Source organism: Taurulus bubalis (assembly GCF_910589615.1).
Source record: "Taurulus bubalis genome assembly, chromosome: 6".
NCBI classification, from domain to species: domain Eukaryota; kingdom Metazoa; phylum Chordata; class Actinopteri; order Perciformes; family Cottidae; genus Taurulus; species Taurulus bubalis.
In genome coordinates this window covers 7,827,970-7,843,889 of record NC_136594.1, presented here as the reverse complement: position 1 = coordinate 7,843,889, position 15,920 = coordinate 7,827,970, and the positions used below count along the sequence as shown (strand labels likewise).

The following is a 15,920-nucleotide window of genomic DNA, read 5'->3' as shown; positions in this document are numbered from 1 at the left end:
AAAAGTGGAGATTAGGAAAGGATTTTGGTCAACGATCCAGCAGAGCTAAAACCAGCAACCTCTTAGCAAGTATTGTTTCTATTCTACATTTAAAGATTGATTTCTTTTGTTATATTTTCAGATGTTATGTGTCAAGTTTTTGGTACATAATATTAATATATATATATATATATATATATATATATATATATATATATATATATATATATTTACTTTATCACAGTTTTTTCAAATACAAACTGTCAAATTAAATGTCTTTCTCTCTCATTGTAATCATTGTAACATTGTAATCTGTTGCAGTTGCTTTAATCAGGAAAACCACACATTACCATGTGCAAGAGCACTGCGCTTTCCAAATGGCTTTCTTTTGATGGTTGTAGAGATTTAGGGAGAGTTTACCAGCATAAAACCAAAATATAAATATATGCTTCTTCATGTGGTTGGAACTGCCATCTCTTTATGCCACTTCTTCCATCTGGGTGTGAATATACCAAAGAAGAAAGTGCATTCCAAGGTCAGGGAAACAAACAGCTTATAGCTCAGTTTGCGGCATGGACCCAGAGACATTTAGAATTGAAATTCATGACACGAGACGAGCGTTTCACTCTTCATGTCGCGTCATTATAATTAAAATGTACATATTCCTGACAAATTGAAATGTTGTCATATTCCTGGGGTTCTTTTTCACACATTAACATACATTAATACAAAGCGTTCTGCAGTATGCTCTGCCAAGTGTTGCGTACTAAAACACCTTGCATGCTTTATCGGCACATTCTCAATGACCTCAGTCACTACCCTGAAAAGGTGTGAACTTGACTTGTGAGCGTGCTCATTTAAACGCCTGGTTCATTAGTGCATAAGGGTACATCGGGTCTAGGTTGCTCCACCTGCACGGAGCCAATTAAAATTAAATTAAATTGAATACCTACAGTATCCTTATTGTTACATTATAATCAGAATGTGTTTCTTCCGCATCATATTCACATTAAACATTCATCAGTGTAACAGCCTGCAACAGGTGGTAGACAGGTGGTGGACGTCTTCAAAGGATAGTTTGCTGGAAATAAGTTAATGAGGCAGAAAGTTTAGTTTGGTGATTGGTGAGGTTAAAATATACAGTTTGTTAAAGTAATTAGAACACAAATTTTTGCACAAGAGAATTCAGAGGCAATACATATATATATACTGAGGGAAATAAAACAACGTATGTATTAAGATTTTAGGAAAATAGACTGTAGTCCACCAATACATTAGCATTTCTGTGTAAAAATATGACACAAGACTAATATATTTAATACTTCTCCCATAACTGAACCTGGCAATGAGAGCCTCGATCAGAGAGGTCACATTGGATCCGAGGACCACTGACAGAACTACAGTTCGCTGAGGTAGCACATTTTGAATGACAACAGTAGGAGCAGACATGTCAAAAACGACATAACTCGGAGTACAAAACATGCATCTGCGACGATGAAAAATGTAACTCTTGTTGTAATCCCAAGCAGTCTGAAGGAAACAGACAGCTAACAAGGCGTCTTAACAGCATCCCTGCTGTAAAGCGTGATGGCGGCTGCCTCGTACTGCGGCTGCTCTTTTCAGCGCACAGGGACACAGGATTTGTGAGGTTGGAGGAAGAAAAGCAGCCAAATGGGAAGCTTGTGTTATGGTGACAGCTTGTGTTCCCACACGAGGGACATACTCAGTTCAGTCAAGGGAGACTACGTTTGTGAACCCAAAGTCTTTATTGAATAAACAAAGATCCGTTCTTGGTTCGGACTCCATTTGGGGTTAATGTACAACTATGGGGAATAGCCGTATAATTGGCTCGGCCAGTGTTTATGTTGTGAGATGGAAGTGAGTCGATATAAGGAGTGAAGTACCGGAGCTTATTTGATAGAAGGATGTGAATCTAGATGAGGTTGCCTCTTGGATTTCTACCTGATTTGATATTTTTTTCAAAGGCAAAATTTGTGAATAGAGAACTGCGAAGAGGACGAGATTAAGTGATTAGATCAAAGTAGTCAATGAACAAGTAAAAGCAGACGATTTATGAATAAAATAGTCCCCCCCTGACTGCACTTAGGCGAAGCTGCATATCAAATCAAAGCCCTTCCATATCACGGCAGTGGCTTCAGGACAAGACAGTGACAGTCCTGGTCTGACCCAGAAAAGGCCAGGTCTTAAATCCCTTTAGAAAATCTGTGGAAAGACCCCAGTATAGCTGCTCACAGACACTTCACTTTCAGCTTGACTGAATCGGAGAAATTGTGCTCTGAAAAAAAAAAAAATGGGACAAAATCCTACTTCAAATGCTGCAGGCTGACACAGACTCAGAGGTGTCATTACTGCCAACATTAATTAAGTATTGACTAAGGTGGTTAAAGCTAATTTGGATGTCATGCCTTTTGTCTAAAAATACAAAAGATAAAAAACATTTTGTGTGATAGTAGTCCGCCTAAAAAAAAGAATCACCATATTCCATTTTTAGAGATTATGCTGCAACACCATACATTGAGAAAAACGTTGAGCTGGCTTGAGACTGTCCAAATGCACTGTTTATCGTTTTAGCTCGCCAGCGAGTGTGTCAAAATTCATTGCGAGGGCTACAGTGGGAAAAATACTCCGACTTGCACCTAAAACGGTTGAAAATGTGGGATTGCAGAAATGGAAAAAGGGACACAGCATCAGGCCATATCTCTCCTCGAGCCAAATGAAAACTCAGAGTGATGCGTCAAACACAGAGCTAGTCACAGTGACAGAGACAGTGAGGGCGAGAGTCCAACAGCCAAAAGAGCCAGCTGCCTGTAGGCTTTTACACAAAATGACCTTGTCAAGGTCAAGGCTGTTAATACTGAGTGACTTGAGTTTAAAATCCTGGAACGGGGTTGTTGGAGTAAAGAATTGCCACGGGAGGGAGCTCGTGAAGATGACTGTTTGCATGTTGTGTCAACAACATCTTTGAACAAGAAAAATATGTTCTCATTTGGCAGAATGCATGGAGAGTCCCTCGCAGCAGCCAGCCCTTGTCTCTGCACACACACACACACACACACACACACCCCTATTTACTTGTTTTTATCACGTAGGAGGACAATAATACATATCCAACACTAAGCTGTATCAATAACCAAGCCGAACCATGACATGTAATGGTTTATCTCATGGTGTTCAGCTGGTTGTCCACAACTGGGAGTTGAGTCACATGTCCCCTCAATACCATTAATGCGGAGTAGACACTTACCCACGTTTACTCTTAACCCTAAAACTGACATTATATTGTTTTATGTTAACAATTAATCAAATGACTATTGTTAATGTGAAAGGGGTCACTCAAAGAGAACACCCGCAACTAATTATGACCAGCCTGCCACTCACTGCGCCTTGTTTCACAGCCGGCAGCTGCTTTCAGCAAAAATGATTGCTATATTTATTTATAATCCATTTAGGCTTCCAGGTAGAGTACACAGTGCATCGTGACCAATTAATTGGTTGGAAGAATTTTCTTTCGTTGACTCTCACCCTCCTATGAAGCAGTGATTTTGTGCTTCACCACACACACACACACACACAGATGTACATGTACGCACATGTAGGAAATAAAAAGAAATATCCACTGTGTATGTTTAACCCCCTTAATGGCCCCTTGCGACTCACTAAAAGTGTCCTTGCTCTCAAGGTCCTCACAAAGATAGATAAATATGAAATTGCATAAACACACATACATAGAGTAAAGCTCCCCAGTAGCCATGGGATCTTGTGTCTACAGCAGGTGTGTCTAATTCCCTATAGAGGGCAGCTGAATGAGAGATATAAACAGCACATAACTTTATTAATAGTCACATGTGATCCCTGGCAGTAGGATTGTTGGTATGTTCTACGGGAGATAACCGGCCACCGGGCCGATCAGCAGTGCGCTTCTTCTTCTCAGGTGAGACTGACAGGTCTGCCGGAGGGTTGGGGGAGTGTGTCTGATACTGACAGACCAAATGTCAGCGCAGAAATTAAATTGCTCTGCAGCGATGTAGAGATATTCGATGTGCTTAGTTCCCATCTGACATGCAGTAAATGCATCCTGTCATCGGTGACAGGACGTTTAACATCGACAACTGGATCCAGACTTGTCATTAGGCCTCATAATATGCTACTCACTACTATACATAGTGCACATTCCGCTAATATATAAGTGACAGCTGTGGAAATGTTGTGTGGCTCGATGTTAGAATCCTCCAACATCCTCATGACAGGCCAGTCGACGGTAAATAATGACAGAAGTTTGTGTAATTAGGGCCAACAAGAGACGCAAAGCAGCGAGTGCTGACTCTCACAGTGAGGCTTTCCACAGAGAGCAAAAGGATGTTTTGCTCTTTTGTCTCGTTCAAGTGCGTGTCGTGTGTTTCACTTGAAGGAGGTTGGGGGTCACATCCGCTGACTGTAACCTCTCTGTGTGCAGCAGTGTGTTCTCCAACAGGCCGCTTTTAACCCATAAGAACCCGGACCCATTTCCCCTTCAAGGAAAATTATGGGGGACATAATACAGACTAAATAGACCACGTAGAACACTGACATTTTTTTCAAAAATCTTTTGTTACATATTGGGCGTTAATGGTATTAATAATTACATAATAACATTATTTTTTGGGTTTCATTTGTTTTAATATGCTTTGGATTGAACAATATAAAATATGAAGGCTAAATATCATTGAATCAGCCAAATTAGCTGAGCAGATCATAATTAATTTTTGTATTGTGCATATGTGTCACACACTGGATTCTTCGTGACATTTTTAGGTCAAATTCACGATTTATCTGATTTGTTTTATATCAGTTTCTTCAAGAAATGTGCTCACAGCAGGTTCAATACATTAAAGGACATGTTAATTAAGCATTACAATTCTTAAATGGGTAAATCTTACCTTTAACAACGAAAAAAAAGCTTTTTACATTTAGCATTTCCTTCAGATCGGTCACAACCTGGATCCGCCATCTTGGAAAGGTTGTTATGGGAACATAAAATCACATGACCCACCAAGATGTTCAGTAAGGTCCTTTAAGTGGGTCCCCATCGGTTTGGGAACACATAATACACTCGTGTGCCCTTGATTCAATTCAGAGATATGCATTATTTGGTGACAGGGACCCCCTCCCTCGTATTCCCTTTCATTATTCACCAACATCTACGGGTGACAACTGAATGCATGTTGAAGTTCACACATTCTAAATCATTGGGGTAAACTCCCAAATATTTGGATGCATTCACACAGGAGCATACATACATAAACAATACACATTTAGATGCATTCCCTCTCAGTGTCTAGCCTTGAGGCCCTTTCCCTGTGGCTTATATAATGAAGAAGGAACAAACACAAATGGATGTCTCTAAAGGATTGTGCTGCATGTCTTTGCATATTTACAAAACCATATACTTAAACTACTGCCAGCCATTTCCAAAGGGTACCATAGATTTTTGGATTTCCAAAGGACAGTCCCTTCTGCCAGACAGCTTTTTCTTTGCTTACAAATCTGAGCTTTTCTTTTTTTTTTTTTTTTATGAGGAGCCTTGAACCTTACATTTTGATCACCACATGGAACATCGTCAATGTGATATTTACATTTGTCAAAGTTATTGCTCTGTGATAATACAATTACCACAACACTCAATTGCCCAAATTAGGAGTGTCTGGCTTGTATTACCCAAGCTTGAAATTACCCCATCAGAAAACACCCGTGTGACATTACGGCTGTTTTTTAAAATATATTCACGTTTTTCTACTATGGTCTACAACAAGCGAAATACTGCAAAACAAATTATTCGGGCATATAATTCCCAAATGTTTCTGAATGAATAATCTCTCTCTCTCTCTCTATTAATTTGAATTCTACATTTAAAACATTTTACATTTTTCTTTTTTTTTGCTAACCTGTGTCACGTTTTTGGTGCATAATATTGATGTATTAATATATGTTTAACTTTGTCACAGTTTTTCAAACACAAACTGTCAAACTAAATATCCCTCGTCTCTCCTGTGGGTGTGTGTTTTGTCTGTAGGGAACATCTTCGTGGTGAGCCTGGCAGTGGCCGATCTCGTGGTGGCCATCTACCCGTACCCTCTGGTCCTCACCTCCATCTTTCACAATGGCTGGAACCTGGGTTACGTCCACTGCCAGATCAGCGGATTCCTCATGGGCGTCAGCGTCATCGGCTCCATCTTCAACATCACCGGCATTGCCATCAACCGATACTGTTATATCTGCCACAGCCTCAAGTATGATAAACTGTACAGTGACAAAAACTCTGTGTGCTATGTGATGCTAATATGGGCGCTGACTGTGGTGGCCATCGTGCCCAACCTGTTTGTGGGCTCCCTCCAGTACGACCCACGGGTTTACTCCTGCACATTCGAGCAGTCCGCCAGCTCGGCGTACACCATCGCAGTGGTTTTCTTTCACTTCATTTTACCCATCATGATTGTCACATACTGCTACCTGCGCATTTGGATACTGGTCATACAGGTGCGAAGACGGGTCAAGCCAGACAACCGGCCCAAGCTAACGCCGCACGACGTGAGAAACTTTGTCACCATGTTCGTGGTGTTTGTGCTTTTCGCCGTTTGCTGGGCTCCGCTCAACTTCATCGGCCTGGCCGTAGCGATCAAACCAGAGGTGGTGGTTCCCCTCATCCCCGAGTGGTTATTTGTGGCCAGCTACTTCATGGCCTACTTCAACAGCTGCCTTAATGCCATTGTGTATGGTGTGCTGAACCAGAACTTCCGGCGCGAGTACAAACGCATTGTAGTGTCGGTGTGCACGGCACGGATCTTCTTCCAGGACAGCTCCAACGATGCCGGGGAGAGGGTCAAGAGCAAACCGTCGCCACTCATGACCAACAATAACCAGGTCAAGGTGGACTCTGTCTGAACCAGAACGCCAAGGAAAAACTAAGCAAACATGAACAGATATGCTGTGTGTAAAAAAAAAAAAAAAAAAAAGAGAAAAGGTGAGAAAAATACCAAATATGAATATTAAACAGCTTCTATCCTCTGAGCTTAGTCATATGGTGCTATCTTACCTCTGAAACAATCGGTAAAAACAGGGGTGCATATTATCTTTGTCTTTTATCAAGCACTCCTGTTTGACTCTGCAGTACCTGTAGTACAGTAAATATATGATGTCCGTTTTGTTTTCATGTTTACAGTGATGATATAAATGTATCATGCATTATATAAGTATTTATTTTGTATGAAATGTAATGTAGATATATGGTAAAATATATCAGGTTCCAATTAAATGAAAACATTTAATCAGGCTAATAAAAAAAAAACTACAAAAGTTGGTTGAAAAAGTTTAGAAATTTAATTAATTTTAACCTCATTTGTGACACTAATTGAGTGCAAGCAATGTGGGTTGCTGCTGTCTTATTATACCCCGCAGTACATTAAGTGGAATATATATTTGAGTCTCTCTCTCTCTTTCGCTCTATCTCTCTGCCATCTTGTTATCTCATTATAATGTATGCATGGATATGCAGGAATCGTTCTAATGCAAAATAAATCTGATATTGACGGACGATGTGCTTTAGTCCTGTGTCCAATTTTTTCCCAGATGCAAGTTTATCGCTGCCCTGTAAATGCATAACTTCATCATTTGTTATAGTTTTAACTATCTCACCTAACTGTTATCGTAACAATGTTCTCCCCGAAGCAATTGCTGAGATCTCGGTACACAGCCGCTCTAAAGAGAAGTTCAACGGAGAAAGAAACACAAACTGTGAGATGATTTTCACAGAATTATCCCTCAGTGTCCATAGAGAAAGTGCATTTGAACAATTACAGCAAGTGAATTAGATTAAAGTTGAACAAGGAAGTGAGTCTCTTAACTGTGGATGGAGGTTTTTCTTCCAATGTTATTATTACCGATAGGCATGGAAGCCCACAACTATGAAAATAAGATCCAAGTTGTAAATGTCATAACCAAATGTCCACTCAAACTAATTTAGCTTCATACAACAGTGTTTTTATTATGTATTCTAATGTGACTATACATGGGGTGGACACCATTTTTTAAGTAGAATATGGCAATAAGCAATACAATTCAACCAAACTGGCTAACATTAAATCAGCATCTCTCTAAAACACTTTCAACAAAAACTGAATATTATAACATTCATTAACCGACAATTGTATAGGATATGGTGGCTTCTAGCGCTAAGCTTGTAAATTGTAACCAACTGAAACTTCTCCCATATGTGGAAAACTACAACAGGCAAAGGAGAATGACCTTATAAAGAGCAAGTGTTCATGTTTTCTATTCTGAGCTACTGCAGAAACATGGTGGACTCTGAAGAGGAGCCGGTCCTTATGCAGATATAAACGGCTCATTCTAAGGAAATGAAAACACAATTCATATTTGAAGGTGATTATACACTAAATAAAATAAACCATTTATGCCAATAGATCCCCCTAAATGCTACACGATATAGTGCAGGGCTGTTGAATCAGAACAGTACCTACCAAGCTGGCAACTGTGTGCATTTTAATTGTCCTTTTTGTACCAAAACCACTTTGTTTCAGGACATAAATGCCTTTTAAATTATGCTGTTTGGCGGCTCTCTCAGATTAAAAATTATGCCAAGGATCAACTATGACAGCTCCTACAAATCTGCCTTAGCAATGTCATTGTATCCTAAATGAACAGAACAAATGTATGATTAAAGTTGCAAGGTGTTTTGAGGACACACCTTGGTATCAAGGTTTAGTAATTTGGAATTGTAACCAGGAGGCAAAAAATGACATTTTGTCATATGTCATATGTGCTGATAGTTCAACACTTAACTATCAGGTTCTCTCTACACACACATTTCAAAGTATATATATATATATATATATATATATATAGTTGGAAGGCATCAGTGTCCTTCTGCAGTGCATAGGAGGCAGGGCCTGTGTAGCCTACTGTACATCACTGTTGTTGTGTGTTGCATTGTGTGTGCAACCCGGTTGGTGGAACACACAGACAAAGGCATCATGCATCACAGGGGAGAACAGCTCAACTACGCATTTGAAATCCACTTGGCTTACATAACGCCCGCTGACCATCATCCTCAAGCGAAAAGCTGAAAGAGCTGAAAGAGCCAGCCGACTCCCTGCCCCCTTCTGTTTAATCCCAAGAGCTGTGTGTGGTAGGAAAGGACGGAATGGGTTGTGGATGAGCAAATGTAAAAATCCCAGGGATTTGCACTGCCCCGAGAGAGAGTTATACTGTAATCTGGGCCCAAAGATTTTTAAAGCCCAGGACGTAGAACAATAAAGAAGAAAAAAATCCAGGTGTTGCATGTCCACTCACACTGATTTAGGTCCATCTTCCATAACCAATTCAATACCAATAAAATAAAATGTGTCCTTTAGGGTGGCAAGGACATAGATCAAAGTACTAGGAGATCATATCCTTCGGAAAGCTGAACACAACAAAGCCCACACTGTCAAGTTCAAGGAAGCTCTGCAGTCTGTGAAATGTTGACAGGAAAGATCTTTATTTCTTGAAAAATGTAGTTGTATTGGACACTGGACACGTCAATACAATATTTATTCACTGGACTCTTAGCCATGTGGTACTGTTGATCTATAAACACACACACACAAACACACACACACACACACACACCAAAACATATGTTATTCATCAGCTATTCTTAACCACTGGGGAGCCTCATCTAGTGGGCCGCGGTGGAACTGCCAAATGGTTTGATTAAATTAAAGAAATTAGAAAAAGATTAGTTTTTGACATATATACTTAAAGATTCACAAAAACATATGATTATTGATTAATTTTAATGACCAGTTACGTTTGACAATCACAAAGCCAATCAAGACGCATCATTAGTTAGTCTGACTCATCTGATGTAGACTGGGTATTTATTTCAACTGGCATTCTCCTCCCCTTCCGCATCCTGGGCTTAGCGCCACCAAATTGTTGGTGGTTTAAAATGGAAGCAAACCAGAGCGTTTTATTTTTCCCCCTGTTCCAACACCATGTGCTATGTGTGTTTTGACACTGGAAGCTAACTAGCTGATGTTCCCGAGGATGCAGCGACACAAAAACAATCTTCGAAAAGACAAAATGATGTGAGAATCCTTCGGTTTCGATTAATAATGGCCAGCAGTGATTGGTAAGCAAAAATATTTATTTTGGTCATTAGGGTTGACATATTCCACGTTACATTTATTCTCCTTTTTCTCTCTCATTTATTTGGTTTTAACAATCAGCTATGTAGAGCGGGGCTTCTTAACCTTTTGTAACTTAAGGCTCACTTCTATCTGCCATATTTAGCTACATATAAGCGCTCAACAAAACAGTTGATGCGAGGTATGAGTAACCAGGACATTGTTTCCGAAGTGGCAGGTTGCTATAGAATTTTTCCAACATCATTTTCACTTCTTTAAAACACAAGCAAAATCAATTAGAGCTTCATTGACTTGAGAAGGTGGCAAACGTCTCAGCTGCACATATACACAAAAGCTGAAAGAAACATAAATGCACTCTTATTACTGCGATACAGAAGGTTACAATGCATGCTGAAGATGCCCTTTGTTTGTATGATAATAAAGATTTCAGAATGTATAGGATACAGTTGACAAAAGCTATTCAGTTTCTTTCTACATTCTAACAAAAAACAAGCATTACGCACCTTTTTTTGTATTTTTGCCACAATGGAGTTAATCGTCTTTCTATACAATACTTTTCATTCATAAACATCAGCAAACGTTGAGAGTTATCATTTACATTTAGTTTGGCTCTGAAACACGTGGCGGGTATCGTGGCAGGAGGATGTTCCCTCTTCATAACATGGCGCCTGAATCACACAGGCTTACCCATCCATCCAGTATCTTTAACCACTTATCCTGGAGCGGATCCCAGCTGACATTGGGCGAAGGCAGGGTGCAGCCTGGACAGGTCACCAGAGAAGACAACCATTCACACTAAACATTCATTGTAAATATTGTATTGTCATTGTAAATATTGTATTGTAAATAACACAAATAATGTTTGAATGTTCCCAGTTTTCTTGCATAAAATGATCTACTTCGTTTAAACCAGTCTGATCCGTTATTCTGTCATCTCAAGTTCAAAACTCTTTTGGTTTAAATCCAACCCCAAAGTATGTTTGTTTAAAGTGGCGTAGAAAAGAGGGGTGTCCAAACTTTACTTCCTTTCTTCTGGCGTACCTCAAGGATTGGTGCTTGGACCCTTTCTCTTCTCAATATACATCAACTCACTTGGTCAGATTCTCTGCTTTAATGATTTTCTTTCTTAAAACTGCTTTGCTGATGGTACCGGTGCTCAAAATTGGCCATTAATCATCAACTTCTTCTTGCCCATCGGCACTTTACACGTGCCTGTGCCCTTTTCCACTCTCCATATCAAGTCGTGAAGATTTTTAAAGAATATGATTTTACGGAGCAAACGTTTTCAGAAGAATCAAATGTTCAGAAGAATCGAATGTTCAGATGAAGGCTGTTATAAATTTATATACAGTATAAAACTCAATATTTAACTATGGCGATTCTGGTTATGTTATCTATAGTAATAATAATGGTCCAAAATGAAGGAAATTGCATAGTTTTAAGTCAATATTGCCTCGTATATTTTATTTACTGTAGATTATAGGCAAAAATCATTGCTGTGATGTGAACATGTGATTAAGGGGAGTTCAAGCACTTGTTTTTCACTTCCACTACTGGATAAAATCCAGTTCTATCCATCTCTCCCGCTGGAAGCCGCTACCGTCTTTCTCTCAAGCACCAATAAAACCAATCAGCCAAGACTGCTCGCTCCGCATACTCACTACTCTCTAATGGTTCCCTGTTGCAGCTGGTATTAAGTTAAAGTTGGTATTGTTTGCCTTTAGAATGGCCACTAACACACAGGGCAATAATAAAGATGCTCTGTTTGTTTTCCTGTCTCCAATGGCCTTGTGTTTTATCAATGATTAAAGTGGTTTGGAAGAGCACGCTCTCTCTGTTCAGCCCATGTAATCTGATTTAACGCTTATATTGAAAGATATTATAGATTCTCATTTTAGACAATATAGAAACTTGAAGTCTCACATTCATGACAATTTATTATTGCCACCTCGTGAAAAAAAAACAAGCCTTTTCTCATTTGAATGACAATATGTGTACATAATAAAGATAATATATTTTCTGTTTTCACAAGATATGCCAAAAGGAACTCTTTGTGAGGAGAAAAATATCCAATTAAAGCCCAATACACTGCGGCCTGTGGATGAGTTTAGACAGAGTAAATACCAATAAAGCCATCAGTTTTGTAATGTGCATACTACGTAACTTCCAATAACAGTCGCTCGATATACAGAACTGCAAGTCGCTCACTGTCCTACGTCACTTGCGCTGACCGAATAAAGAAAGATCCACATTTAACGTGTCAGTGGTTTGCCCAAAAATATATAGCAACATTTATTTCCTGGCAACTGGGCTAAACAATTTATTTTTGTTCCAAATAGCTCAGATGTTTTTTAAGAAAGACCTGTACCTGAGGCCTGTCTCAGTAAACCAGATTACTCATTTAAGTGGTCAATTTAACACCTGGAGGCCTCTTAAAGCTGCACCATAGACTGAAGCCAACTACTCCTTTTAATTCAGAAAGGTCTCCAATTCTTTTCATGTACCGAATACTCAAAGTATGCATAAAGCCTGTAAGAGAGTGACCTCACCCACTGGTTTCTTGACTGACGTTTTGAAGCCTCGAGTTTAGCAATTTAGCCATCGCTATCTTGGATTACGGTCGTCGCCATATTTGGAAATTGGAGGAGTAACGACCAGGCCCGGCGCCAGGCACTGATTTGCGGGGGGGCCTTACGTTGCTTTGGGGGGGCACGTGTTTTCTTTATTTTTTTTTTACAGCCTATGGTAGCATAGTAGTTCAACTTTTCACCTACAATCGAACTCCGGCACAAAAAGGTGACAGACGGTATTATTTAGAATCTCACAAGCTAATAACTAGGCCAGCTGAGCAGGTAGCCTACCCAATAGAATTAGACATGAACCGTAGGCCTAAGGCAATCAATCAACACATCAATCAAGCAACACATAAGTCCCAAAAGATATTGTATTGAAAGATCCGCAGATAGCAGATTCAGCCACAATAAGACATTTAAAAAATAGGCCTAAAAAGGTCTAAAATGATTAGGCTAACACATTCAGCAACAACAATAACGATAACAACACACTCAACAACAACAACAACAACACACTGTCCGGTGTTTGTCCGAAACAGAGCGGAGCGCAGCAGTGACGAAAAGGGCCTACCAACAGCTAGCCTACAACAGAAATGAAGAAGACATTGCTTTGCATTACATGTTTGTTTGTTTTTCCAAGAAAGAACAAACAACACACAGGCCTACAACCAATCAATCAGGTTGGCCTTTCATTTGTGGAGCATCGACTGTCTGTGATCAAAGTGATTTTGCTCCTTTTTTCAGGAGAAATGTAAAAATCTGGCAAGTATTTGTAATTATTATATGTTATAAAGGCTTAAAACACTGTGTAAAAAGTAAAAGGTTAAGAAATGTATTTGGATTTGTATCATATTTCTCTAATAAACAATTGAAAATGAACATGGGTTTAGGTGGGCCAGCAAGTGGCAGAACTCTCAGAAACTATACTAATACTATTATTTACAACCACAACATATTATTTCCAAAGAAAACACCACTCAAAAAGCAATGAAAAGCCAGTCAAACTCTTTTTTTTTACGTGTGATAAGTGACTGACAGGCTTGTCCGTCCAGGACGGGCCCAACCGAGTCCGAGGGCGGGACCGCCCCCCCAAGGCCCGCCCATAGCGCCGGGTCTGGTAACGACGCTGTATACGTCTCTGATTGCGGCAGCGACCTGTCAATCAGAATCAGAAGAAGAAGAAAGAAGAAATAGTCCTGGGGGGTGACAGGGCCAGTCAGTGGGGGACCCGGGCTCTGTTGATGAGCCCGACTGCCAATGGGAAAAAACTGTTTGTGTGGCGTGAGGTCTTGGTCCTGATGGACCTCAGCCTCCTGCCAGAAGGAAGCGAACAAGTCCTGGAGGGACTCCATCACCATCTGGCTGTGTTGTGCCAGACGGTGATGGAGGAGCAGAGGATGGACTCAACGATGGCAGTGTAGAATTGCACCATCATTGTCTTTGGCAGGTTGAATTTCTTCAGCTGCCTCAGGAAGTACATCCTCTGCTGGGCCTTCTTTGTGATGGAGCTGATGTTCAGCTCCCACTTGAGGTCCTGGGTTAGGATGGAGTCCAGGAAGCGGAAGGACTCCACAGCGTCACACAGAGTGAGAGGGGCAGTTAACCAGGCCTAGAGCATACTAAGCTTCGTGGTTTATTTTACTCCGGACCATAATTTACTAAATGAACATCATGGTGTATTGAAGAAGACTTTAACCTCGCGAGATGGGACCATAAGCTCATGTTTACTGAGGGAGTACGAATCTCTGCCTGTCTGACTGACATCTTTCAGTGGATGTCCGCACAACACCTGAAAATTAACCCTGACAAGACTGAACTAATTTTCCTTCCAGTTAAAGGCTCTCCCACCCACGACCTGAGTATTACCGTTAACAACTCAGTAATGGCCCCGACCCCGACTGCCAGGAACCTCGGTGTGACACTCAACAGTCAACTCTCCCTGACTGCCAACATTACCGCAACAACATATTCCTGTAGGTTCATGCTGTACAACATCAGGAGAAAACGTCCCCTTCTCACTCAGAAGGCGGCATAGGTTCTCGTCCAGACTGCAACTCTCTCCTTGCAGGTCTACCTGCTAGTGTCATCCGACCTCTGCAGCTCATCCAGAATGCAGCAGCTCGACTGATCTCCCGAAATTCACCCACACTACTCCGCTCCTCTGCAACCTTCACTGGTTACCGGTGGTCGCCCGCATCCGCTTCAAAACATTGGTACTTGCGCACCGTGCTGCGAACAGATCGGGTCCAATCTACATCCAGGACATGGTAAAACCATACACCCCAGCTCATTCGCTCCGCTCGGCTTCTGCCAATAGGCTTGTAGCTCCGTCACTGCGAGCTAAACACTCAACAAAGTCACGACTGTTTGCTATCCTGGCTCCTCAATGGTGGAATGAGCTCCGCATTGACATCAGGACAGCAGAAAGTCTCTACAGCCTCTGCCGCAAACTAAAAACCCATATTTTTCGACTATACCTTGAAAAAGGAAAGTAGCACCGTAGTAGCACTTGCATGGCACTTACCGATAGCACTTTGTAATTTAACTCTATTGAAGAAATTGTACTTTCTTGATTCTTGTTGTTCTGAGTTTGTACTCATGCACTTATTGTAAGTCGCTTTGGATAAAAGCGTCAGCTAAATTAAATGGAATAATTCAATTGTAAAGTAGAGTAATTTTCTCTTTGACTTCCATACAATCAGACTTCTCTTTGCAACCAGCCGATCGGTAGAGAGAATGCAAGTTTTAAGACACTTCCACATTGGCTTAACTTGGCAGAACCGGAGGTTGCCGGCTGGTTTAACCGAGTTCCACAGAGTGATATTTTTCTCTTATCAGGAGTAGAAAGAAACACGACACTCCTTATTTAAGGACCAATGGTAGACAATTTCATCCTCTTAATATCTCTATGATTTCCTTATGACTCAAGAGCAAAAGTGGCATTTGGGAGTTTAGAATGAGAAATATAGTACCTCTATGCAGAGACAGATATCAGAGGAGATTAGATATTGTAGGAAAATAACTTTGAAAGATTGGATATGTTTCAAATTTGAGCTATATAAGCGGAGAATCGGTCTCTTTTTTTATTCGTGCTGTGTACAATACCGTCTGAGCCCTGGATTATTTCAAGCGAGGATACTGCCAGGAGAGCTACGAAGATGACTCA

At 40.6% G+C, this 15,920-nt stretch overlaps 1 protein-coding gene across 1 annotated transcript in view; it reads left to right on the top strand.

Annotated features, from left to right (window-relative positions):
• Nucleotides 1-7,526, top strand: part of mtnr1aa (melatonin receptor 1A a) — a 36,304-nt gene extending 28,778 nt beyond the window's left edge. Inside the window, exon 2 of the mRNA XM_079220008.1 lies at nucleotides 6,050-7,526. Within this exon, the coding sequence (XP_079076134.1) occupies nucleotides 6,050-6,918 (869 nt within the window). The 3' untranslated portion in view covers nucleotides 6,919-7,526. The remainder of the gene's footprint in view (nucleotides 1-6,049) is intronic.
• Nucleotides 7,527-15,920: the final 8,394 nt, after the last annotated feature.